The 27,341-nt window shown below is 34.3% G+C and overlaps 1 protein-coding gene across 4 annotated transcripts in view; it reads right to left on the bottom strand.

Annotated features, from left to right (window-relative positions):
• The window catches only part of Brd10 (bromodomain containing 10), a 94,188-nt gene that overhangs the window by 12,655 nt on the left and 54,192 nt on the right, over window positions 1–27,341 (bottom strand). For 3 of the 4 annotated variants that reach the window (XM_029472439.2, XM_029472438.2, XM_021151910.3), the window contains 2 exons: window positions 17,608–17,687; window positions 9,184–9,273 (listed from right to left, as the gene is read on the bottom strand). In XM_029472439.2, the coding sequence (XP_029328299.1) occupies window positions 9,184–9,273; window positions 17,608–17,687 (170 nt within the window). The remainder of the gene's footprint in view (window positions 1–9,183; window positions 9,274–17,607; window positions 17,688–27,341) is intronic. The other variant, XM_029472437.2, reaches the window with a different exon arrangement.

Here is a 27,341-nt window from a genome sequence, read left to right as displayed (position 1 = left end):
GGGATGGGGCCACCCACCCATCTCAAAATTTTTAACCCAGAATTGTACCTATCTAAAGGAAATGCAGGGACAAAGAATAGAGCAGAGACTGAAGGAAAAGCCATCCAGAGACTGCCCCACCTAGGGATCCATCCCACATGCAGACACCAAACCCAGATACTATTGCTGATGTCAAGAAGTGCTTGCTGGCAGGAGCCTGTTATAGCTGTCCCCTGTGAGGTACTGCCAGCACCTGACCAATACAGATGAGGTTGCTCACAGCCAACCATCAGACTGAGGTTTTTGAATCTTAAAGGGAACTGTTTACTAGAAAAGTAAGAAAAGGTAGGATTATATATAGGCTGTAGAGACACCAAATTTGAACCTTTAGGCATGTTAACTCTCTGTCTACAAATGATTTATTTTATGTGCATGAGTATTTGCCTGCATGTGTATGAGTGCACATGTGAGTAATGCATGTGAAGCCAGAAGAAGGAGTAGGACCTTCTGGGATTGAGTTAGAAGTGCTTGTACACCTTCTTGTGGGAGGTGGTGAATGAATACACGTCCTCTGCAAGAGCAACACATATTATTAACTGAGGATAGTTAATATGGGATTTCCTACAACATAATGATTCTCAACCTTCCTAATGCTGTGACCCTTAATTCAGTTCCGCATGTTGTGGTGACCCCAACCATAAAATTATTGTTACTACTTCAAACTGTAATTTTGCTATTGTTATACATCATAATATAAATATTTGATATGCAGATGGTCTTATAAGACTCCTGTGAAAGGATCACTTGACCTCAAAAGGCTCGTGATCTACAGATTGAGAAACAATACTATAACTAAATAGTCCTGTTTTCTTTTCAAATATAAGAAAAGTCCAAGTAAGATCCAAGTAAGCAGTTAGTTATACCTTAAAATCAAACTTTTCTCAAAAGAATTGGTGAAATAATATGAGGTGCTTATTCTAATCCATAAAACAAAACTGTTAAACAGAATAAGAAATAGTTTTTATCTAGGACAGTCACACTTCTTTTGGCTTGGAGACAGAATCTCACTATGTTAGCCCTTTGACTAACTATGTAGCTCTGGCTAGTCTGGAACTTGTGAGCTTTCTGACTTAGCCCCCCAAGTGTTGTAACTACAGTTGCCAATTGTATACTCAGCAACTACTTAGTGGAAAAGTGAAATGGTGAGAGAACAAATAAAATTTCCTTAAACTTAAGGAATAAAGTTAAAGATGAAAGTAGAAAGAATATTCTCTCTGTGGTAAAATTCATTATTAAAAGGATTAAAAATCTTAAGAGAACAAGTGGGGAATCACAAGTTAAAAAGGGACATTTGCAGAGCTAACCTGTCTTGCACAGAGGTTACAGGGTGGGAAATGTAGATGACATCAGTTAGGTCTATGCAGACAAGGAACAGGAAGGGTAGACTATGTACCTGGAAATCTTTATATCAAGTCATTGCTGTAGTGGTGTCTGTGTTAAACTACTAAATTAATTTCTGCATTATAAGAGTTTAAAAATGACTAAGAAGATTTTACATTTAATTTTGATTAATTTAAAATTAACTAACATTTAGAAAATGTACTACTGAACTAAAAGACTACAAGGAACTGAACTTCAATGGTCCACCAGAGAACAGATTTATACCTTCCACGCAACTGCCTTACCCACTAAGCTGTTTTGAAATACCTATGGTCTTCTATCATAGAAAATTAATAAAATGTATAAAACTATAAAAGCTAAGATGTCTCCAGTGAAAGGAAACATGTACGTCCATGGCAGTGTGAATCTACAGTCTCAAGGTGATTACAAGAGCAGAATCATGGCACGCACTGGCGTCTAAGGTAAGTTTTCACTCCACTACTCAGATGGGGAACTCATAGCTTTATGTGTTATCCTGTTCAGACATGATATTTACAGTCCAAATGCAATTAAAATAGTAACATTCTGTGCCCCATACCACTGGTGCTAGGGACTGAGCTGTGAGCCTTGCGCTTTACTACCAAGCTTCAGTCCTTACACTGTTGCTGTCTACTGAGCTGACTTCACTTTCACACTGTGCAGTGGAACTAGTACAAGAGGCATAAATATTATTCATTTTTATAAGCAATTAGTAACAATTTACTTTACCTTTGGTCCAATATAAACAATCTACTTCAAATCAAACAGATAACTGTGTTTAAACTAAGTAAATAACCAAAAGACAGAAATAGCTTTCTAACTGATTAATAACTTTATTGATGAGAAAAACCCAATTTTGATACTTCTTCCAAGATGGATTTATTAAAAAGGGCATGCCGTTCCAGAAGAAAGATGGCTAAAGTCAGCTTGGAAAATACTTGTAAAATGGAATCTACTCTCTTTTCAAGACATCATGCTGTCTCTCTTGGTCCCTGCAAAACCAATCCCTAAAGAAGTATAAATAGATTATATTGTGCAGACACTTTTGCAAAATCAAAAGCATAATAGTAATTAAAATAGGGACATATTTTAAAACTGAATTTAAAACAAAGGAAACATCAACTACTTGGTGGCACAAGCCTGTACTCCTAGCACTTAAGTTGGAGGCAAGAGGATTGCTGCAAGTTTGAGGCCAGCCTGGGCTACAAAGTGTTTCAAAAGAAAAGAAAAACAGAGGACTCCTTTACCTTTATTAATGTAAATTTTACTGATTATTTTTAAAAGAAAGGCAAATTCTTCATGTGTATTGATTACAGAACTAAAAATAAAACTGTTAAACAGAAGGATCAATAGAATGGATTGGTATTTGGGGCAACTACTCAGGTGCTACAGTGCTAGAGCACTGCTAAAAAATGTATTTAGTATATTATTTAATATATAACACATATAATCTGATTATTTTTAAAACAAGTAAGTGAACACAGGGAAATTTAAACCTTTTTCTTTTTTTAACCATCAAAATCTTGACCATTTTCAGAGATTAAAAAGTTTAATAATAAATTCAAATGCATTATATAAATTTAGTATTATGAACATTTATTAATGGTTAATTTAATAAAAACAGAAATAGTATTTTTTTAAAGATTTATTTACTTTATGTATATGAATACACTGTAGCTGTCTTCAGAAATACAAAAAGAGGGCATCAGATCCCATTACAGATGGTTGTGAGCCATCAGGTGTTTACTGGGAATTGAACTCAGGACCTCTGGAAGAACAGCCAGTGCTCTTAAGGGTTGAGCCATCTCTCTAGTCCAAGTAATTTTTAAAAAAAGATTTATTAATTTTATTTTATGTGTGTTTTGCCTGCATGTATTTATATGTACACTATGTGTGTACTTCATATACAAGGAGGTCAGAAGATGGCACTGGGTCTCCTGGAATTAGCTACGGTGGTATGGAACGCCATGTTGATGATGGGAATTGAATCTGGTCCCCCTGCAAGAACAACTGCTCTTAACCACTGAGCCATCCTTCCAGACCAAGAGTAGTATTTTTTTATGAATAGATTATAAACTTTAATATGAAAAATGAATTTCGAGCATTCAACAGAAAACCAAAAGCTAATAGCCTAAATTTGCAGCTTACCTTTCATTGCTTCTCATCCAATGTCCACAGCATCTGCAGATTGCCAGCTCCCTTTGTATTACATTAAAACCCATGGAGTTTTAAAATGACCCTCTGGGGAATATTATTAAAAGAAGCTGATCTATGGTCACAAGGTAAGTCCGTTATTATATTATGCAGTTTTATAAGTTTCTTTGAGTATAATACACCAATAACCTAAGGAATCATGAGGAAAGAAACAAACTTACAAAACTACACAATACTGTAAAATGAAAAACTGCATCTTAATGAATGTGAAATGAGCATGGGGGAAACTTACCTCATAACTAAAGAACAACTCCATCCTGCTGTAGAAGTCTGGGATGGGTTTGACAATGCCAGCTTAACACTGGCTAGGGTGCTGCAAAGAGGGAGCTGGCAATCTACTAATGCTGGGGACATTGGAACCTAAGGGGGAAAACAAATAAATCCTAGGTTTATTAAGTATCTCATCATCATGGATATGTCTGCACATTAATACATTCAGATGTTCTGTAAAAACACTTACTCAAACCATCCTTCTTTTAATAAAGATGTTCTTATACTGTTGTATGGAATCAAAACAGGTTATTAGGAATCATATAATAAGAAAGTTAAAGATTATATATTAATACAACAGAATTTCTTTTTAAATTGAGAAAGTATAAAAGAAAATTTTATTATGTTGTAGGTGATGTTATGTTGTTATGTAAAATGTAAATACATTACATTTTACCCTTTGAAAAATTACATAGCAAAAAGATTGATAAGTACAGTAAAGCATGAATGCTGCTTTCCAGCATGTTTCTGCTTACAAATACTGGCACATGGAAAGGAACATGAACCACAGGACAAGGGACTTGTATCACAGGCCTCCTCCTCACCACAGACAGAAATCCGATGATGGAAAAGAAATGCCAACTTCTCATTTCAAGAAAAATGAGAATAATTGTTATAGTGTCAGTAGATCCCTGATGATCAATGATGGCTCATTTAAAACTAAATGCAATTCGAAAGTGGCTTGCAAAGAATGTAAATTCATATGAATGGAAACAGCACAAATACAATTTAAAATTATTTTAGCTGGGTTTGGTGGTGAACTCCTTTAATCTCAGCACTGGGAGGCAGTGGAAGGAGGATCTCTGAGTTCAAGGCCAGCTTGGTCTACAGAGTGAGCTCCTGGACAGCCAGGGCTACACACCTTGACTTGAAAAACCAAACCAAACCAAAAAAACCTATGTACCTATGTTAATAAACTAAAGTCTAAGTAATAGCAAATAAAAAATTAATACTACATCTAGTAAGAAACTGCCTCCACATTTCCATAGTCCTGCTTATTCCGTTTAGGAGATAAAATAATACTGTGACCTTACTGTTAAACAGTACCTTTTGAAAAACTGCTAGTTTTGATAATACAGTAAAATGACTGCACAGTACTAGAGAAAAAGTTACAAAAGTATTTTAACATTGCCAGGTGGTGGTGGCACACGCCTTTAATCTCAGCACTCGGGAGGCAGAGGCAGGTGGATTTCTGAGTTTGAGGCCAGCCTGGTCTATAGAGTGAGTTCCAGGACAGCCAGGGCTACACAGAGAAACCCTGTCTCGAAAAACCAAAAAATACCAAAACCAAAACCAAACCAAAACCAAAAAAAAAACCCAAAAAACCCCACACACCAAAACATTGCCAGGTGAAATTCTCTCTAAGACTCTAAGTAGCTTTCACTTAAGTCTCATGTTGAATGTACATATCACCATCTGCTGTACTTCTAAATAAGCATTAAAAATCAGTACAAAAGTACACTGTGGTGTACACAGTTACCACTGTGATAACGTCACCGCTTTGTACAAAGAAACACCTGGGTGGCAGGTCACATTCCTCGGGGGTGAAGCAGCGCATTCTTCACTATAGGAAAACACATACTTTAAAAATACCTTATGTTCAATCTACACACGAATTTTTGCTTAAAGGCAGATGCCTCTTGGAACAAACTATGACAAAGCATAAATTGGGCAAATAATGAAAAAACAGGTTCACGTTTTTTCAAAAAAAAAAGAGTGATAAAAATCTTCCATTTTTTACTACTTAGAAGGCAGTATGTCTAACAAATTTCAAATACAGCAAGACTGAGTAAATGTATTGAAACATTCATGCTCTTAACTTCCAGGAAGACTAAAACATTTCCTAGACTAAAAGAATGTTTTCCAAATAACTCAGCAGAATGGAAATTTATCTCAACTAAAGTCACAAGAACACAAGCAACAAAAAACAGGATTCCTCTTTGAGAATACTAAAAACTCCTCTAGCCTAAATTATGACTGAGAAAAATTAAAAGATCTTGTCAGACTATGTTTCTCTCCATCTCAACCAGATGCCTTACTTTAGACAAAGCTGAGGCAGTTGTAACTACAGAGTGGCAAAATCCATAGGAAACAATCTGGATGGATAACCTTCTATTATAATTTACAGTTTGATGGCAAAATCTGAGATATTTTTAAAAGTCTTTTAAATTTAACGATGAAGTGCTCTACAATATAAAATCTGGTAATGAGAAAACAAAAATAACCTTGTAAATGCAACATTGGCTGGATTAGAGAATGGAATTGTTTTTTTTTTTTTTTTTTCCTACCCCCAAAGCAAGGTCACATGTATTTCAGGCTGGCTTCAAGCCCACTATGTAGTTAAAGATAACCTGGCCCTCCGGCCCTCCTTCCTTTCCTCTACTGCTAGGGTTACAGGATGTACAACACACTTGGCCTTTCTTGTTTGTTAGAAAAGGTATTTGGAAAAACCTCAGAGAAAAACGCTCTGAAACAGCGAGGTGTTTATTAATGAATTAAATCAATATCCCATGTACTATTTTTAACTTTAGTAAAACTTATGGGTAACTAAACATTTACATCTTCTTTGTTATTCATTGTTATAAAAAATGAAAATCAATATTAAATGAAAGAAATGTTTTGATTCTAAATACTATGTTAGTCCTGATAATAAACCTCTTAAGGGATAAATATTACTCTTCATTCATCTTGCCATAGCAAAGGAAGCCCACGAGATGAGGGCTATGTCAAAGCAACTATCTCTATCATCTAGTCCACACATTTTATATATATATAAAAAAAGCTTCCCTACAATGGTGTTCACTGTGAATCCAATTCTAATCATTATCAACTTGTGCAGATATATGACTACAATAAGAAGTGATAACCAACAGACAGCCTGACAATGAGGAAAAAAGAAAACAGACTAAAAGCAAACATACCAAAATAATCCTTCAAAATATATGGATGAATATTAATTAGAGCAAGTAATAGCAACAGATTTTTATAATAAAACAACTGATATTCATAACTGATCACTGAGTCAATCAGAGAGGTTTAAATTATGCTCAGTAGGAAGCACAAAACATCATTAAATGATAAAAATAAGGATTTTTGATAACATTTATGTTTACTAAAAAAAAATCCGTTAAGTAGAGCATCTTACTCTTAAACGATATCAAACAAATACAAGGTTAATTTCTGTAATTTACACAGATCACCGTCAACATCAGATTTTGTAAAGGAAAAAGGTATGTGTGGGGAGAGATAATTCTAAAATCAAAACTGGTCACTTGCACTGGTTAAGACAATTGTTTATGTAAACTATCCTTTAGATAGTATCAGCAGGGGAAATGGTTTATATCCTATTGGTACTTCAGTAAAATTATCCCTGGTAAAGTACAGTTTCAAGAACCCAATTTCTTCAAGAATGGAAACATCAAAAACAACCTGTAATAACAAAGGACATGAACAAGTTTGGAGACACAAAATATAATCCATCAAACTCTACATAGCCTCAAACTTCCTAATAACCCTACTCTCAAAGACTACAGCGGCATGGACCTTTAGTTCATTTCTTTAATTGGTTTTCTACTTCATCCTATGACGGAAGGCAATATGCTTATACTGCAGTTCCACTTCACTAAGGATGGCTTTGCGGAAAATCTTGAGGGTCTGCAAAAATTTTTCTCCTGTAATATGTGCTGTCTATGCTTAAGTCAACTATGCTTAAAACTATGCAGAAGGAACAAAATTTGTATCATATAAAGTAATGTTTAAGTGTAGTATATACGGGCTGAGCGATTTACAGAAGTCTACTTAGTTATGAAACATGAAAACAATAGCTTCTGAGGCCATAACTAAAAACAATAGCTCCTGTAAAACTATCATTTATGCTGATTTTTAAAAAATGATAATGCTTTCCTACTAAAGAATCAGCCTTTTAAGAACATAAAATACTAAAGTAAGATGAAAAAAACCTTTATGGCTGAAAATACTATCACATATTTTTTTTGGTATAGAACATATTACTGTAGTAAATTTTAACAAAACAGCCTTCCACACCAAGAGATTTCCCAGATACATAAAGTACATATGAAAACAAAGGTTTCAACTATTTTTAAATGGAGGCATTTCTGAAATGTTTTCCCTACTTTCTGATGATATACTAACCATATGGTTTATCTTGTTAACTTTTGTTTTGAGGCGGTCTCACTAGGCAGTGTTGACTGGCCTGGTTCTCACTATGCAGACCAGGCTGGCTTTGAACTCAGACATTCTTTTAGCACTGCCTCCCCTGAAGGCTGCTATTAAAAGCATGCCCCACCACATTTGGCTGATGACTAATATGAACATTACTTCACCTCTAGCATCACAGTGATCCTCTCAGATGTATCCTATGATAGACTTCTGAAATGCTTAAGGTCTTTCCACTCTTTGCATTAAGACAGGACTGAAGTTTTCTGATACTTCAGCCTAATCTCTTCACAGTACTTCCAATATATCATTCTTAACAGTATGTAAAATGGCTACTACTAACCTGCTGAATCACTTATATTTTATAATATCTATATTAATAAGTTCTAAGCACAAAGCAAGTGGTTTCATGAGATAACAGTTTATTTTAATGACTGATTTTCTTAAACGTCTGATACCTTCTCCCTTTACTTATTGGTATATGATTGTGTTTCTGATATGACATATCTGACTATAAATGCTAGTTAAGTAGCTGTTATCTATTTATAATGAACGCAGAGCACTTTACCAAGTGAGAGCATATATATAACATGTTCATATATATAATATAGCCTCTTTGGAACAATGAAAAATTCAGGAATTTAATTGCTCAATTATTGTTAAGATATAGAGTAAAAACCTTAAAAGCCTCCCGTCTGGTAATGGTTCTTTTAGAAGTCATCTTGGTAAAAGTAAAAAAAGGGCCTGATTATATTTGTTTAATACTACATATGATTAAGTTTGTTGCTATGTAATAGCCTTCCATTAAAGAGACGTAATCAAGAGTACGCAGTATCTTAAAAGCTACCAGTTAAAAATACTACTGTATGGATACTATCTAAGACTATACCTGTTATAAACCAGGCAAAGAAAATTAATCTTCTTGCCCCAATACCATCTTTTTATACTAAAAATGAAAATTAGACCACACAGGAGAAATGAAAGAAACAATGCTTCTATTCTTAATTGTAAATTTTCATGTAATTAGATTTTTCATGTAACAAGATTTTTAAAAACTTTGGGAAAAAAGCAGGAATGAATTTTAATGCTGACAATAGTAGACAGAACTTTTGGATAAACACCTACCGATTTTTTTCTACTGTTTTCCAGATCTTTGAGTTCATTCTCGATTTTTGTGATTAATTCCCTGAGTTCATCAAGATTAGTGCAAATAAGCTAAAACAAAACACAAAAACACAGCTTGATAACACATAATATAAAACACCCAAAATGTGGTAACAGAATTATTTAACATATACTGAAATTAAAACTATTTCTCCACAATAATAAAAGCAAGGAAAGCTCTACGGTTAATATATGAGATATTTACTTCAGGCTTCATAGAAAATGTGCTAAAGTTTCACACTGGCAGTCTCATCCTACACCCCCACCTCTACATTTGTGTTATGGTCCTGTCCTTCCTTAGTATCATTAACTTTCAGCCTAGAATGACAAAGATCTGGAAACTCATTAATTTTATAAATTACTGAATCATCTGTAAGAAAGAATCCCACCAGGCAGTCTCCGAGCAGGTGAAATACAAGCCTGCAAGCGGCCATTATCCTTTTGCCTTCAGGTTTGCAACCTGTCTCCTTAAACACACTAAGTTGCTGCTGCTGGCAGTTGAGCTAAAGGAGGACTAAAACTAAGATAGGAGCACAGTTAAGTACATATTCTTACCATGCCTTTAATAATTTTGACTGTTGCTTTTTTTTTGAGAAAGGGTGTTATATATAGCTCTGGCTTGTCTCAAACTTTGCATGTTCTTGCTCAGCCATCAAGTACTTGATTTCAGACCTGTGCCACCCAGCCCAACTGACCTTAACAGGTTTTAATAAAAATATTTTTTAAAAATAAAAACATTTTTTTTACAAAGCAGTATCTATTTCCTTCTATAATTATGTGGCTCATTTTATTTTACTTTGGTTAACACTGGCAAGTGACCAAAATGATGACTGACCTAGCTTGGCTTAACTAAAGTTTTATAAACTGAAGATTAAGAAATACTAACAAAAATACTAGTTATTCCATATGGTTCCTGTAAAATTGTATTGTGTTTGTTCAGTGAGCTTAATACATTTAACCATTTCCTAAAATAATTTAAGCAATTTAAGATCACTTTAAAAAAAAAAAAAAAGAAACAGAAAATTTAAAAGCAAAACTACATCTATACAGACAAAAAATTTCAGATCCAAGAAAATCTTGTGATGTTTATACTGTATAATTTAAAATATGCTATAATCACAGGCTGGAGACATAGTTCAGCAGTTAAGAGCACTTAGTGCTCTTCCAGAGGTCCGGAGTTCAATTCCCAGCAACCATGTGGTGGCTCAAACCATCTGTAATGGGATCTGATGCCCATTTCTGGTGTGTCTGAAGATAGCTACAGTGTACTCATATACATAAATTAAATAAAATATGCTATATACTTATAAATTATCACTAACCTTTATCAATGTGCTTATTACATCCATTAACGGAAAGTTACTGTTTTTGTAAAAAGTGCACATTCTTTCATTAGAAAATCAGACAAAAATAACAAAGTGTGTCGCCAAGATAACTGCTAGTTGTTATTAAGTAATTAAAAATAAGAGACAGAAATTGCTTTAAATTAGACTAAAACCTTAAGAAAATTATATATATATATAGCTGTAAAAATGGCAAAATGGTTCAACCTGAGATTAAGAAAAATTATCACATGTTATACCATAATTAGTATTAAAAATTACTTATTAGAAATATCTGAAAAACTTCAAATTTATTGATAAAGCAGGGCAAGTAAATAATTAAATAATCCAAATGAAACAATTTTAGGACTGGGGATGTACTCAGTGGTAGAGTACTTGCAAAACACAAAAACAAAAGTAACTTCAGAGTAGAAAATATTAAACAGAATTATAGTAGGAGAGTATAACTGATAATTATTAGAAACCACAGAGTCTAATTTGCTAAATCTGGTTATGAAAGAAATGAAAACAGTAGACTGGTCAACTAGGTAAGAACATCTACAACTAGGTAACATCTTCAGCTTCTAGTGTAACTATGAAGCCACAGAGCAACATCAGGTCTCCAGTGGGTTTAATGAGTACTCACTGGAGACTTAAACTTCTTTGCACTCCAGTCTGTTATTTCTGCTTTGTCATATTTGTCCTTTTCCACTGAACTTGGTGTATTGGTTAATATCCTAGCATAGATTTTTATTTTCACTTACCTATGGCAAGGCCCACAGTATCTTTCCTTATATTCTAGGTATCTCACTTAAAATGATAAGAGCATGTTTTATGTGAGTTTGTTGAAATTTACAGGAATACTGAAGACAAATCCTGACAAACTAAACATATCCTGAAAGCTTGAAAGATCTTTCAATTGTCAGCTACTCATGACATCAACTACTAATTATATTTCATCTGCTGTAAAACAGCTGAGGCCAAAGCATTAAAAGTTACATGAAGTAACACCTCTAAGTGGCTTATCTAGTTAATAATAATAATAAGTTACATGAAGTAACACCTCTAAGTGGCTTACCTAGTTAATAAGCTGTGATAAGTCAACTCTTCTCAAATTGCAGTGTGCATATAAAGCAGGGGAACCTTGATAGTTCTGGATTTATTATGTTTCACATATGACAAGTTTATAGTTATAGTCGGTGGATTGTACTTTTGAGTAGTCATGTACTTAATGGCTGTGTCTTATAAACCAGCACAGCTACTGAGAAACTGAAATATTCTGGTGTTAGGTAGCTAATAAAATAAAAATTCACAATTAATTTCCAAGTTTAGGGAGTGGGATATTTTTAGGATAATGTTCTTAAAGTAAATTACCTTACTTAAGTCCTACGTGTAATTTTTAAAAACAAGGATCAGAATATTTTTAGTGATATTTATCTTGACGGTACATTAAAATAACTCAAATATCTATATAATAATTTATAACCATTGTTGTGGAGCTAGGATCTCACTACACTACTACAGTGCACGATGGCCTCAAAATTATGTAGCTGAGGCTAGTCTTCGCCTTCCAGGCGCTGGGGTTACAGATATGTGCTATTATAACCAGGCCTGGCTTATACTCTTAGTATGCAAACGTAGTCTTCATATTTTTATATACCTAATGCATGCCTATTATACAATACACAAAATCATGCAAAGCTATCACAAAATTCTGTAGTAGAAAAAACAATTTGATTTATGCCAACTGTGTGTCTCACATAACTCAATTCCTTCTTTTTTAAGAATGAAGTCTTCAATTTCAAATGATAATTCTATTAAAAATAGAATCAACACAGTAAAAATTCATTTTTGTAGGCAGAACAAATACAATAGTAAGAACAAAGAAAAGCATCTCATTAAGTCCTTTTCTTGTTCAGTATTAATTTCAAAAGCGCTGCTGAGGCACAGGGCCTGGGTTAGAAAGAAAGACTGAGCTGCTGGGATTCTCTCCAGGCCAGACCACACCCCCGGAACCTTTCCTTCATACACCAGAGGCTACTACTGCCCTTCCTTCCCAGGGAGAACCTAAGAGAGATACTTGACTGAATCAAGACTGAGCCTCAACCAATTTACACATGAAAGGGACTGAAATGAGGTAACTTGGTTTGAGGCTTAGAGCAGGCTAGACAGGTGTATGGACACATAAGAACTAAAAGCAGCATATGAAGTGACCGAGATGATGCATTGGTAGAAGAGACTACAGAATTCTAAACTCCTCTACTAGACCATAGGCTGAGGGCTCTTTCTAAACAAAATAGAAAAATTTAAAAACAAGCAACAATTCAACACATTTTAGGGCAAAATTCATAATTATTTTCACTGACAGTATTAAAATGCTATCTCTTTGACTAAAAAAATATACACGAATGTATGTATTAGGGAAAGGAAAGGACTATGTAAGTAAAAGAATCTCACAATCATATCTCAGAGAATTACATAATAAAAATTTCCTTATAACTTCAATCATGCCATTTTGGTAGATCCACACTAGATTTGAAAAATACTTCCAAATAAGGCAAAATAAAAACTGTAGGTTATATTTAAAAAGCAAAGGGGAAATCATGGTAAAAAGTAAAAATAATTATGTTCAAACAAAATGGGTCATTCTCACTACCATTCTAATAAAAGGTCCTACAATTATAAAATCTGTAACTATAACACAAACTATAGGATATAAATTAGAAATCTACATAGTATTCAAACAAAATTATATTAATAGTTGTTAAGACTATGCTAACAGGAAATTACATATTTCTTATGATCACCATGGCACAACAGCAAGGACAGTGTAACAATAAAATATTCAGTTGACATGAAAAAAAATTCTAAAAACCAAGTTAACAAAATATGTAACAATACTATGTAATTAAACATGTTTTTCTAATGCCTTATATTAAATAAAATTGAAAGGTTTTAAAGAGGTTAAAAAATCTTGAATTTATAAATTAAAAAAAACCTAAGTTGAAATTATGTAATTTAAGAAGTAGCAATTAAAATATGACTTAATCTATAGACCTTTATAACATAGGAAAGTTAAAAACTTATTTGAACTTTAGTCTCAATTTGTTTTATGAAGATATACTTAACCCATAGAATGAATCACATGTATAGATCAGATGCCAAGTACATAATCATTAAAAAAGTATTTTGTGTGTATTTGTATGTGGTGGGATTACCAATGAAAAGAAAAAAACATGGTAAGGCCACTTAATTATATGTCTAAATGACTACCAAAAATGGGAGTGCCTATGGAGGCCAGAAGGTGGCACAAGATGCTGTGGAGCAGGAGTTACAGGCACTTGTGAGTCACATGACATAGGTGCTGTGAACAGAACTTGTATCTTCTGGAAGAACAACAAGTGCTCTTAACTGCTGAGCCATTTCTCCAGTCCCTACTTATTAAAATGTTAAATTATTTTGACTACTTTCTAATTGTGTGTGTGTGTATGCGCATGTTGAGTACAAGTGCCTACAGAGGTTGTAGGCACTAGCACTAACTAGATCCTCTGGAACTAAGCTGCAGGCAGGCAGTTCTGAGCAACCTGATTAAGCTGGAAATTCAACTCAGATCCTCTCTCTGAAAGAGCACACCAATGGACCATTTTCCCAACTCCTATTTAATTATTTTTAAAAATGTGGAATTTACTGGGACTTGACACATCAAGTTAAAAAATACTTTCTAACTTAATTTAGCACAAAAGAAGAATTTATATACTATTACACGTCCCAAATACTGAACAAAAAAAAAAAAAGGCTCTTTGGGGCAATCAACTTTATTAGGAAAAATGACACTTAGTTTTGAGTCTAAAAGTCTTTATATTACAAAATAAAAAAATTGTAACTGTTAAATTTGATATAAAACTTAATATTCTAACCATCTAAATTAAAAATATTCTCTGTTTTTGCAGTTAATGCTGATAAAAAATAAATCCCACAACTCTGCTGATATGCCACTGTATACAAATTATAATATTAGGGTAAGGAAGTCTACGTTTTCATTCTGTGGGTCATGTGTATTATTTGGTTTTTTCACTTTAAAATTCTTACAGTTTCCACCATGTGCTATTTTAATATGACCAGATCCAAGGCTTATTTATTGTCCTAAGTAGCTGGAAAAGTGCTAAAGTCAGCAATAGATGCTCTTAAGGAAAATCCTAATTAATTTTCCTACTTAAATTACAGTATTTTAACAGAAGTCTCTATGCCTATTTGGAAAATAGAATGTTAAGAACAGCTAGAAGAGTAAGCTCTAGCAATGTAATGGCTTCTATCATTCCTCTGTGCAGATGAAGAACTGGACTTAGAGAAGGTTAAATAACTTAGCTAAGGTGATAGAACAGTCAGGTGGTAGGCCTGGCATTCGAACTCAGCCTAGTTCCAGAGTCCACATGTTTTAACTAGAACATTACTGATACCCATTACTCACTTAAGGTTTTTGGAGGATAAAACCTACAAACCTTCACTTTTAATAAAGGCATTAGCCTTTATATTATTTATATTATTAATATTTATAAACTTTTAACAAGGAAGGGCATAGCTCTTAGGAAAAAGTAACACAGACACTGTTAGTTTCTTTACAATACACATACAAAATGAACCCAAAGCCATTACTTCAGTGTCCCTGGTGCATGTTCTAAATATGAGTATGAAGACATTTTCTGACTCCGAGCTTTACAGTGTTCACATAAACATGAGTTCTTAGGAAGCAACTAAAGGAAGCAAATTTCTAGCGTTTAACAAGTCAAAACAAAAACTGCCAAGAAGTTAAGATCAAAACAGGCTTCACTTTTTTAGATCATTAAGACTTAAAAAAAAAAAAGACTTAAAACTTTAATCCTTTAAACTTTATTTCTAAGCATATTTTCTATCAGTCAAAGATCAGCCTTTTGGTAAATAGGTCAGGTTTTTAAAAAGCAATTGAATGTTTATGCACCAAAGTTTTCTTTATTTTCAGCAGTTAGAATGGGTATTTTAGTTTAGAATGGCTACTTATGTCTACAAAGTACTTTTATGTTTATTACTAACAGATGAGATGCTATATTTATTTCCAGGACTTTGGGGAAGAAAAAAATTCACTTTATTAGATAATAACTGGTATTTTATGTATACAAGTATTGGTCTGCATGTATGTATATATACCACACATGTGCCTACCACAAGGCTAGAGGAAGGTGCTGGGTCCCCAGAAACTGGAGTTACAGATGGTTGTGAGCCACCATGTAGATACTGGGAACCAAACTTAAGTCGTCTGCAAGTACAGCAAGAGCTCTTCATAGCTGAGCCATTTCTCCAGCCTCTTTGTCTCTATTTTAGAAGGCAGTTTCAAGTTCTCATAACAGAATACAAGATCTACCTTAGCCCAATATAGACTCAAAAACAAGAACAACACACACACACAGACACACACACATACACACACACAGTACTCCTCTACCTCTCATGCTTAAGAACCAGGAAAGGAATGACTTTATGTATTTTGAAGAACAGCTCAATTTAACGAAACATGTACTTTTGACCTTACATTTCTGAGCAATAAGCAAATGGTCAATAACTGACTAGAAGTATTACTTACAACAATGTTTTCCAACATGTTTCTATGAGCCAGAGTCAAAACCACAATTTACCATGCATGTCCACACACAGAGGCAACTAAAACCAAATTTCATATAATACATATAACTATACATATTCATGGTGTTATACATGACACAGATATGTGATATTCTGACAAATTTTGATAACTTAAAAAAGAAATGTAACCCACTGAGTGATTTCATATATCACTAACCGCACCCGTAACTGTACAAAGCATTACTTACGCAGTTTGTATTACTATTACACACAGTCCACTTACAAAAATACCAAGAATGGATGTACCACTCTGTCTTAACGTCTATATTAAAAAACGGGAGAAAATGAGTGGGAGAAATAAAAAGGCTAGCAGGGTGACCAGTGGAAACATAAAGATATAATAGAATACCATTAACATGTTACAAGAAATGAATGGCAGGATGGCCTCCAGCCAAATTAATATGTAATCCAGTAAACTGTATTTTACTGGATATCCTGTATAAAGGTTATGTAAAAATTTCTAAAGAATGTATGTCATCCTAATGTCATTAAAGTATTCTACTATAAAATATATATTTTCTTTTTACTATTTAAGGATATCTAATTTTTATGAATTTCAACTTCCCCTAAATATAATTTTTACTGAAAATAGAAGTATAATATTGCTATATAGTATTTTCTTGCCCCCTATAATCTTATAACTACTTAAGACCTACATTCAATTATATTCAATTATATTACTTCAATTAAATTCAATTATATTACTTTTATTTTATGAGCTTATAAAACTTTTAGAAATGGCCTGGTTACAATAGTACAAAATTTTTTTTAACAAGTATCATTTGTTGAAAAAATACTGTATAAATAGAAAATGAAAGCATAGTTATGATGAGATTGCTTATTTTCAGCATTAGTGCTTCACATATGGCAGCAAAAATTCTTTTTTGCAGAAATGTTTAAAGACTATTATATTTAGCCTTTACTGAATATAGTTTATTTATAGTTAAAAGTTAAAATACCTATTTTTCAAGTTAGTCCACCATTTCTATACTGGTTAAACTACATAAGAATGGATTATCTGAGTAGCATCACTATGTACAAAATATGATTTTTTTTCCTTAGAAGACTCATTTACATATTTGTTTATATGTACTTAGGAATACATGCAAACGGACATAAAGAAAAGAGATATATGTATATATACTTGATTAAACTTTATAAACAAATGTTAGTATAGGTTTAACTAAAAATACCAAGGTTTATGAGAGATAAAGAGGTTTAAAAAATTAACCTTTTGCCTACATCTGTACTTTAAAGAAAAACACATTGTTAGAAAAAGTCATTAAAAGTATACATCTTGTAGTTTCTTAAAATTCAGCTATTCTCACAAGGAATGGAGCTAAAACAAAAATTAAACGGAAAAACTTGGTGACAATATTGAAACATTTACCTGAAATTCCGGCACAGCAGGTGACTTTGTGACAGTTTTCCTCTTCTTTGTGATTGCTTTTTTAGATATGGATTTTTTTCCTTTCAAGATTAAAAGAGAAAAACTTCATAATGCTGCTTACGGCACCTTGTTAACAGAAACCACATTACATAGAGCCTTGAAAGTTAAACTTTAACTAACAGATGGTTGCTGGAAGCCAAATGAAAATCATGAATCAAACAAGCCTCAGTGAAAGCAAATATTAAACTGTAACTACCCATAACAGACTCATTAACAATGCTGCATATTTATATAAGAACCAAATTGATTGTACTGTTCACAGTGATGCATAAACATTTGAGTTTATTAAAAGGAGTAGGCATAAACGCCACAAAACTACTGCTTAGTTAAAAATCTACATTCACAGCTTACGTAAGACTACACAGAAAAAGTGTCTTGCCTGAACAGTGACTTCTGCAGTTAGGAACCTGGGTAACCATTTTATCTAAGGATTATGGACTGCTCAACCAAAAGTGGAAACCCCTTAGTGACATTAGAATGCCACCCTGTACTTGTCTAATGGTCTGGTCTTGGCAGTATTTAATAACCAAACTTTAAAAAGTATAGTTAGCATATCCTTTTAATGTGCAAATAGTACTTTGTGCATTCAGAAATCATGGGGAAAAATATACCTCATCCCTAAAGAATACAATTTCTAGAATACATCTCAAGTATTTATCTACTTCTTTGCATTTAACTTCACAAAATGAAACATACACACAGTTTTGGCAAGGAACATGCTAAAATGCATTTTTCCTTATTTTAATATTGAGGATCTCACACTGTAACCAAGGCTGGCCTCAAATATACAAGCTACCACATCTCCTTGTATGTAATTATCAAATAACAAATTTATTTGATGGTGGGCTGGAGAAATGGCTCAGAGGTTTTAAAAGCATTGGCTATTCTTCCAGAGGACCTTGGGTTCATTCCCAGCAATCCCATATAGTGGCTTATAACTACTGCCATGAGATCATTGTCTTCCTGCCTTCATAGACACTGCATACACATGGTATACAGACATACAAGCAGGTAAAACATGCATACACATAATAAAAATAAATAAATACTAAATGTGCAACAAATGCTATATACATGACACTAGTTTATAAGGACAGTAAAGACTTATTGAATGGAGACCTTGCCTTCCATGAGTTTATGATTGTTAGGAGCACGAAAATGTTTCTGTCCAATGTTTTGTGTGTACTGGTTTTAAATCCAAGATCTGTCCATGTTGGGCAACTGTTCTACCTCAGAGCGACACTTGTAGTCTTTCTCTGTTAATACAATGTAAATATTACTTTCTATATTCCCTTTCATTGAAATCACAGAATTATAACTTTGATATTTTATAACCTTGACACAGAATATTTATGTATATGACTGAAATATGTGAAGTTTGAGGTACTTAAGTTTATATGGATTTCACTGTTTGGTTTAAACTGGATGAATATAAAACTATCCAACATACATTTCCTTGTTCATCACCATTAGTTGCTTCTGTGCTTACATTGTTACCTTATGACAGTACTAGGTCTAGGAAACTAGAATTGAGCCATTAAAATGAGGAAAGCTCAGGTAATAACTAAATTCTTAGTGTCTGTAAAACAGAGCTAACTCAAGGAGTTTTTGAAATCTTAATGCCAAGATATCTTTTCTACTTATAATTTTAAAGTGTTTTAGATTTCTTTCTTTTTTTTTTTAAGATTTATTTATTTATTATATGTAAGTACACTGTAGCTGTCCTCAGATACTCCAGAAGAGGGCATCAGATTTCGTTACGGATGGTTGTGAGCTACCATGTAGTTGCTGGGATTTGAACTCAGGACCTTTGGAAGAGCAGTCAGCGCTCTTAACCACTGAGTCATCTCAGCAGCCCAGATTTTGTATTTTTATGTGTATGAATGATCTGCCTGCATGTATATTTGAGGACTACATGTGTGCATGGTACTCAAGGCTGTCAGAACAAGCTATTGATTCCCTGGAACTGGAACCAGAACATTGCGACTCACTATATGGATGCCAGTTCCTTTTTTCTCTTTCTCCCATTTATTTACTGATTCACTTTACATCCAGTCATTGCCCCTCCTGCCAGCCCTCCTCCTTCTCCTCTGAGAGAGGAGGCCACATCAAGTCTCTGCAGGATTAGGTGCACCTTCTCCCACTGAGGCCAGACAAGGGGACCAGGATCCATAGGCTCTTTGGTTGGTGGATCAGTCTCTGAGAGCCTCACTCTCCTTGTCATTTCTTTCTTTCTTTTTTAAAAAGTTTTATTTATTTATTATTTATATGAGTACACTGTAGCTGTTTTCAGGCATCAGATTCCATTACAGATGGTTGTGAGCCACCATGTGGTTGCTGGGAATTGAACTCAGGACCTCTGGAAGAACAGTCAGTGCTCTTAACCACTGAGCCATCTCCCCAGCCTCTCTCTCTCTCTCTCTCTCTCTCTCTCTCTCTCTCTCTCTCTCTCTCTCTCTCTCTCTCTCTCTTTTCCTTCCTTCCTTTCTTAAATTTCTTTTATGTATGAGTACACGTGGATCCCATTTCAGGACCTCTGGAAGAACAGTCAGTGCTCTTAACCACTGAGCCATCTCCCCAGCCCCACCTTCTCTTTCCTTCCTTCCTTCCTTCCTTCCTTCCTTCCTTCCTTTCTTTTCCCTTCCCCTTCCCCCTTCTTCCCCCTTCTTCCCCCTTCCCTTTTTCCTTTCCCTTTTTCCTTTTTCCTTTCCCTTCCTTTCCCTTTTTCCTTTCCTTTCCTTTCCCTTTTTCCTTTCCTTTCCCTCCCTCCCTTCCTTCCTTCCTTCCTTCCTTCCTTCCTTCCTTCCTTCCTTCCTTCCTTCCTTCCTTCAATTTATGTATGAGTACACATGGATCCCATTACAGTGGTTGTGTGCCTCTATTACATATGGTCGTTGGGAATTGAACTCAGGACCTCTAGAAGAGCAGTCAGTGCTCTTAACAAGGTTCATAGGAAAATATTTGCTAGGTAAAAGTAAATTTGCCTTACATTTTATGGGAAGGCGTTTAAAACACAATTTGAACAAAAGGAAATGCTCTCTCAATCCTTTCTTTTACTCTTCTATCAGGCTTGCTTTATTTATTTGTTTAGATAATGTCTCTTGTAGCCCAGGATAGCATGAAATCTGAGTCCAAGACGACCTTGAGTTTCTGATCTTCCTGCCTCCAACTGCTGAATTATAAACATATACCATTATTTTTAAAAAGTGATTTATATAGTGTGCACATGTGTTCTTCTATGTGGGTAGTCATGTGCCACAGCACCCTTGTGGGGGTCAGAGAACAACCAGCATGTAGGTTCTAGCACCTCTCTGGTTCTTTCCTTCACAATGTAGACTCTGGATATTGAACTCATTGATCAGACTTGGTAGCAAGTATCTCTAACTGATGTGATGACCCATCTCACCAGGCCCTGCAAATCTTACGTTTTAATCTTTTTTTCCTTGCTTCTTCATAGCTTTTGTTATTTCCTAGGTTCCCTGCTATTATTATCATTTTTTTTTTTACATTAAGTCTACTAATCATGGTGCTAAATTTCTGATGATAGAAATTACATACTGTCTATCATACAATGCATAGCTTCCAATAAATGATCCTCAAATACTAGACCCAATTTCTCATCCGAACTTTTGACAGTACAGTTGTAGGGAACAACGGAGGCAAGGTATTTCTTAGTGGTTCTGTCCATCCACTTGTGATCCACTTGTGTCCATCTTGCATTAAAGACCACCCTGAAATTACTATGAGTAATTAATACTTTTTTTCAGCACTGGGTAACTGAACCCAAGGGCACAATGCTTTTTCTGAACACTCACTCTGCCACTGAGGTATACCCTAGTCCTTCTTTATTTAGAGCTAGTCTTGGTAAATTGCACAGGCTGTTCTTGAACATGAGATCCTATGGCCCATCCTCTGGAGCACCTGGAAGTAAAAATTATTTAACAGTGGACACAGGGGGACTAACATTTATAGTGATTATAAGAGGACTAATATTTATCTGGAACCTACTATAGGACATATTTACTAAAAACGATTTTATATAAATGATTTCTCAAAACAAAGGTTGAAGTAGGAAATAACCAACATGTTACTAGAGATAACTAAAGATCAAAAGGACTAGTTAACTTACTCAAGTTCCAGTAAGTAAGCACCACACCCAGGGATTCTAACTCCAAAGTCCAAGTTCCTTCCACTATGTAATTCTATTTCACATACTCCATGCTTTTCCTCTCAAAGCCTCACATCACCCCGGCCCAAAAAAACCAAATATAATCTACACTTAAGATTGTGTGTGAATCAGAAATCAGTTTAAAAGACAAGCAGAATTTTTAAAAAATGATGCTTAGATGTGCAAAGTTATTTTGTGGTTGAAAAACATAAGAATATCTTAGTAATCCTAACCAAAAAAAAATTTGTAACTAATGTTACAAGAGTAACAACTTAAAAAACTCATAGTTTACCTAAAAGAAAATTGTAACTAAAAGATACATTATCCTTTAACTGAAGCACAAATGACTTGTCCTTTATAAAACTGGACCTAGAAATTCAGTTCTCCTTTCTTTCATTCTATTCCTTATCTTTCTTCCTGCCCTTCACCTGTTTTTCCATGTCTTCATCCCTAAGCTCACTGGGCTACTCAAAGACTTTTTTTTTTTTTTTTTTTTTAAGTTTTTTCGAGACAGGGTTTCTCTGTGTAGCCCTGGCTGTCCTGGAACTCACTCTGGAGACCAGGCTGGCCTCAAACTCAGAAATTCGCCTGCCTCTGCCTCCCAAGTGCTGAGATTAAAGGCATGCACCACCACACCCAGCTCAAAGACTTTTAACAATTCTTTCTGGACCTAACCTTTCTGTAGTTTGAAATACTCATTTTTTTTTCAGTTAATGAATATTATTAAGTAGATGGGTAAAAAGGCTTAAGTTACTATTAAAGTAAAAAAAAAAAAACCAACAAAAACACAAATACATTGTATATGGGTGATGCTTGGGATATCAAGCCACAGAAATGGAGTTTAATTTGTGTCTACACATACATGTCTTAGGCTACTATTTAATCTGTAGAAGTTCCTGGACTGCTGTAAGTAAACAATCTGATCTTAGTAATTGATTTTCATATTATCTCCTTGCTTATAAAAATGATCATTTAGTGGTAATTCTTTTACTAATCACACAATATGACTCTTAAATATCCAATTATTTTTCTCTTTAACTTAGTGGTACATGTTAGTTCTGAGGAAACAAATAGAAGAAACTGAAAAATAAAAATTAGATGCCAAGTTCTGCTACTTTCTGTATACTGCTCTCTTTAAAAAAAAAAAAAAAGATTTATTTTGTTATGTCTGAGTACATTGTCACAGTCAGATCCCATTACAGATGGTTGTGAGACACCATGTGGTTGCTGGGAATTGAACTCAAGACCCCTGCAAGAGTAGTCAGTGCTCTTAACTGCTGAGCCATCTCTCCAGCCCATGAACACTTACCTCTCTTAAGAGGATATTCTTCCTGTCAGTGCAATAGAAAAGGTACATGGCACTGTTTATTTGCATTTAAGTTCCTCTTCACAGTCATCTTCCAGCTCTTCATTTAAACTCTACCAGCTTCTTTTCAGGCCTATTTAATGGCACCCTAATTATCTTTTCAGATTTTTTCTCTGAATCCTGCTATAAGCTGTTTAACAATGGGCAAGTAAATAGACCTTCCTGCTCCTCATGGTAAAGAATGTCTACAGAATCTTGGGGCTGGAAGGTGGCTCAGCAGTTAAGACCACTTGCTACTATCATGGAGGTGCAGGGTTGAGTTCTCAGCACCCACATAATAGCACCCAATCCTCTCGAACTCCAGTTCCAGTGGATCTAACACCTGTTCTGGCTTCCTCCAGCACAGGTACTCATGTGATGTGCGGTTATAAAAGCAGGCATAACACTTGCATACCTAACATAAAAACAACAGTAGCCATCTACTTTTGGAATGTTTATGAGTAAGTGAAATAATATATAAGGCTAATAGTGTTACATGAATATTAATTCTGCTGAGGAAAAAAGTAGAAGGGACTGAAAAATGGCATGGGTTTGAGGATGGAGTAGCTTTGTGGTTGAACACATGCCTGGTATATGCATAAAGACCTGGATTTCATTCCCAGCACTGCAAAGTTATAAAAAATAAACTGATAAGACAGAGAATTCTTTCACTTGCAGTCTCTAGTTGGTATTCTAAAAATATGTTCCACGAAGACACATAGTTAGGTTCTAGGTGCTATCAATATAGAATTCTACAAACTTCTCACAAATATGGCCCTGGGAGGTAACCAAATATTATGAATAATATTATTTTTAAGGTATTTTCTATAAATTGCTTTTTATATATCTGACACATCTTATATCAAGCTCATTCATTTGCTCTTTGGATATTGATTCAATTTTTTAAAAATTAGTATCATATGACTAACAAGAGGTCTCTCCCAAAAGATATACTCTCAAATGGCTTCTAACACTTCAACTTTTAGTTTTTATTGTGCTTTTTTTTTTACAACTTGATTAATTATAACTATGCTTTTGCTCATGATATTAATAATTTTTTAGCTATTTAAACCTACTTATTCCTCAAAGTCCTTCATTCTTTGTGAAATCTTCCCATTGGCATACAATGAGCTTCCTATTTTTATTGTATGGTCTTATTAAATTGAAAAGGCTGTTTATCAGTTTTAATATCAGATTTATTTATTCTTATAAGTTTTTGTCTGCATGTATACTATGTATACTATAGTGTGCCTGGTGCAGCAAAGTCCAGAAGAGTCTCAGATCCCCTGAAAGTGAAGTTGCAGATGGCTGTGAGCGCCTTATGGGTGCTAGGAACTGAACTCAGGTTCTCTGCAAGAATAGCAAGTGTTCTTAATAGCTGAGCCATCTCCACAGACCCGTATTTACCAGCTTTGAACTTAATTTTCTTTTTCTTTTTCTTTTAAGTTAGCAAGGCATGGTAGCCAGGCCTTTAATTCCAGTACTTGGTAGGCAAAGGTAGGTAGATCTCTTTGAGTTCAAGGCATGCCTGGGCTACACAGACAAGCTAGAGCTATAGCGAGACCCTGTGTCAAAGAAACACACACACACACACACACACAATTTTGAGTCCCAGAAATGAACTCATGGCATCAAGCTTGGCAGAAAGAGCCTTCACTCAACTGGGCCATCTTGCTGACTATAGTTTCTTAACCTATAAGGAAGTAAGACTGCTTGGCCTTATCTAGTTAGATCAGTTTAGAGATATTACAAAATGACCTGCTTGAAAAAAATGACTATTGAGGGAGAAAATTCCTTTAGAGTAAGTGGATAACTTAAGATAGGTCTTTTATTACTGTGAATGCATCTTTATACTTTAAGTTAATTTGAACTATTTGCTTCACACAATCTGTAACAATACTAAAACAGCCAAAATGTCTACCCAGAAGGGTAGATCATTAACTACAAAATGTGGAATCCTAAAAAGTCATTTAAAATGATGCAGGAAAGATCTATCTATAGCAAACAGGTGTTCATGTATTCTGTAAGGTGAGAATAATGCGAAGTATAAAAAGTAGGTTTACTTTGATCCTATTAAAAATATGTGTTAAAACAATATAAAAGATACAAAGGAGATGGAGAGATGGCTCAGAGGTTAAGAGCACTGGCTGCTTTTCCATGGGTCTAGAGTTCAATTCCCATCAACCACATGGTGGCTCATGACTATCTATAAAGAGTTCTGATGCTCTCTTCTGTTGTGCAGACATATATGCAGATACAACACTGTATACATAATAAATAAATAAATGTTTGAAAAGATACATAGTAAGAGGCTAATATTAGATCTGGGGAAATCATATATGTTCATTTATGAAAGATTTATTTATTCTTTCCTTTTTTCTTTTTCTTTTGATTTTTCTAGACAGGCCATCTCTGTGTAGCCCTGACTGTCCTGCAACCCCTCTGTAGACCAGGCTGCCTACAGATTCGCTTGCCTCTGCCTACTGAGAGCTGGGAGGCTCTACCACCATTTGGTTTATTTAACAGATTCTTAAACATGGTGCTAAGTGCTAAGGATGCAAAACCAGAAACTGTTCAGTCCTCAAGAATGTTAGAGTAGCTAAGGGAGACACTCACCAAAATATTCTAGGAACAAATGTCACTATTTAGTTAATTACTATAAAGAAATGCCTAGTGTTCTAATTATGTGCAAAAGAGAACTTAGAAAATAATGGGACATTTCCTTAAGGAAATGATAAAAGAATAAGGTAATAAGGAATATTTTTTTTTAAATTTGATTTTTACTTAATAGTAGATGGAAAATGAACTGCTTTTGCATTTCTACTAATAGCAAAAGTAATTTTAGAAAGACTCTGCCATGGCTGGCGAGATGGCTCAGTGGTTAAGAGCTCTAGCTATTCTTCCAGAGGATCCTCATTCAATTCCCAGAACACACATGGCAGCTCACAACTGTCTGTCACTCCAGTTCCAGGGGTATCTGGCACCTTCATACAGACATACATACAGGGAAAAAAATCAATGCATATTAAAAAAAAAAAAAGGAGTAGAATCTTTTTTTTTTTAAAAAAAACAACTTTATTTTTTTCCTCTGAAAAAATTATTTCTATTTAGTGTTACATATGTGTGTGTGCGTACATGTGTGTGTGTATATATATATATATATATGTGTGTGTGTGTGTGTGTATATATATATATATATATATATATATATATATATATATATGTGTGTGTGTGTGTGTGTGTTTACAGTTGATCATTTATGACTGGATAATCCATCAGTGGAGGTGGGCATGAGGCTCATCTCTGGAAAGACTGATTCTCCTCCTTAGCAGCAATTGATTGCCTGCAACTCTTTTTATCTAGTGATAGGGCCTTCAAAGATACTGAATGGACTGAGCAGGGTGTGTGTGTGTGTGTGTGTGTGTAACAATGATAATTAAAGAAAAGGTCATGAAGTGGAAAGGGACTGGGCAGACATGGGAAAAGTGTAGAGTGGAAGTGATGAGCACGTAGTTTCTACATAAAAATGTGTAAAATTCTCAAAAAGTAATAAAATAAATATAAAAATTATCTCTATTCTCAGTCCTACTTGCTAGGCTTAAATGAAAGAGATAAAAGGCATAAATGATTTTAAAAATGAAACCAAAATTTAGAAGACAGAAATAAACACCTAACTCTGAAAAGCAGATAAAATGTTTAAAAATTACAAAACAGGATCACAGTGCACTAAAATTATCAAATCTTTCAAATCGATTTGACATTGGACCTTCTATTAAAAATAATCATCTCCTGTCACAATAATAAGCCTAATTAAATTTAAAAGTCTGTAAAATTTAAAGCCTGTAGTAATCAGTATGCTGTGGACCACATGTAGGAATTTAGTCCACTCTAAGTGCACATTCATAAATCAGTCATGAATGACATAGCTTATCCCAAAGTATGCTCTATAAAGCACATGAGCTAACCATTATTTGAAAAAGTTATGTGTCAAAATAAATTTGAAGAGAATACTATAATAATCAAAATTATTTTCTTTCCTTTGAAGTTTTCCAGAACTGCTAATATAAAGGCCCTAAAACATTTATCTAAAATTTTAAGTTTAAAAAAGGGTCTGAAAATAGTTTTAAAATAATTTATATGGCTCACAAATTCATTCCTGAG

Source organism: Mus caroli, unplaced genomic scaffold (assembly GCF_978045245.1).
Source record: "Mus caroli unplaced genomic scaffold, Mus_caroli_1 scaffold_20, whole genome shotgun sequence".
Classification (NCBI taxonomy): Eukaryota; Metazoa; Chordata; class Mammalia; order Rodentia; family Muridae; genus Mus; species Mus caroli.
This window is presented reverse-complemented; position numbering and strand designations above follow the sequence as displayed.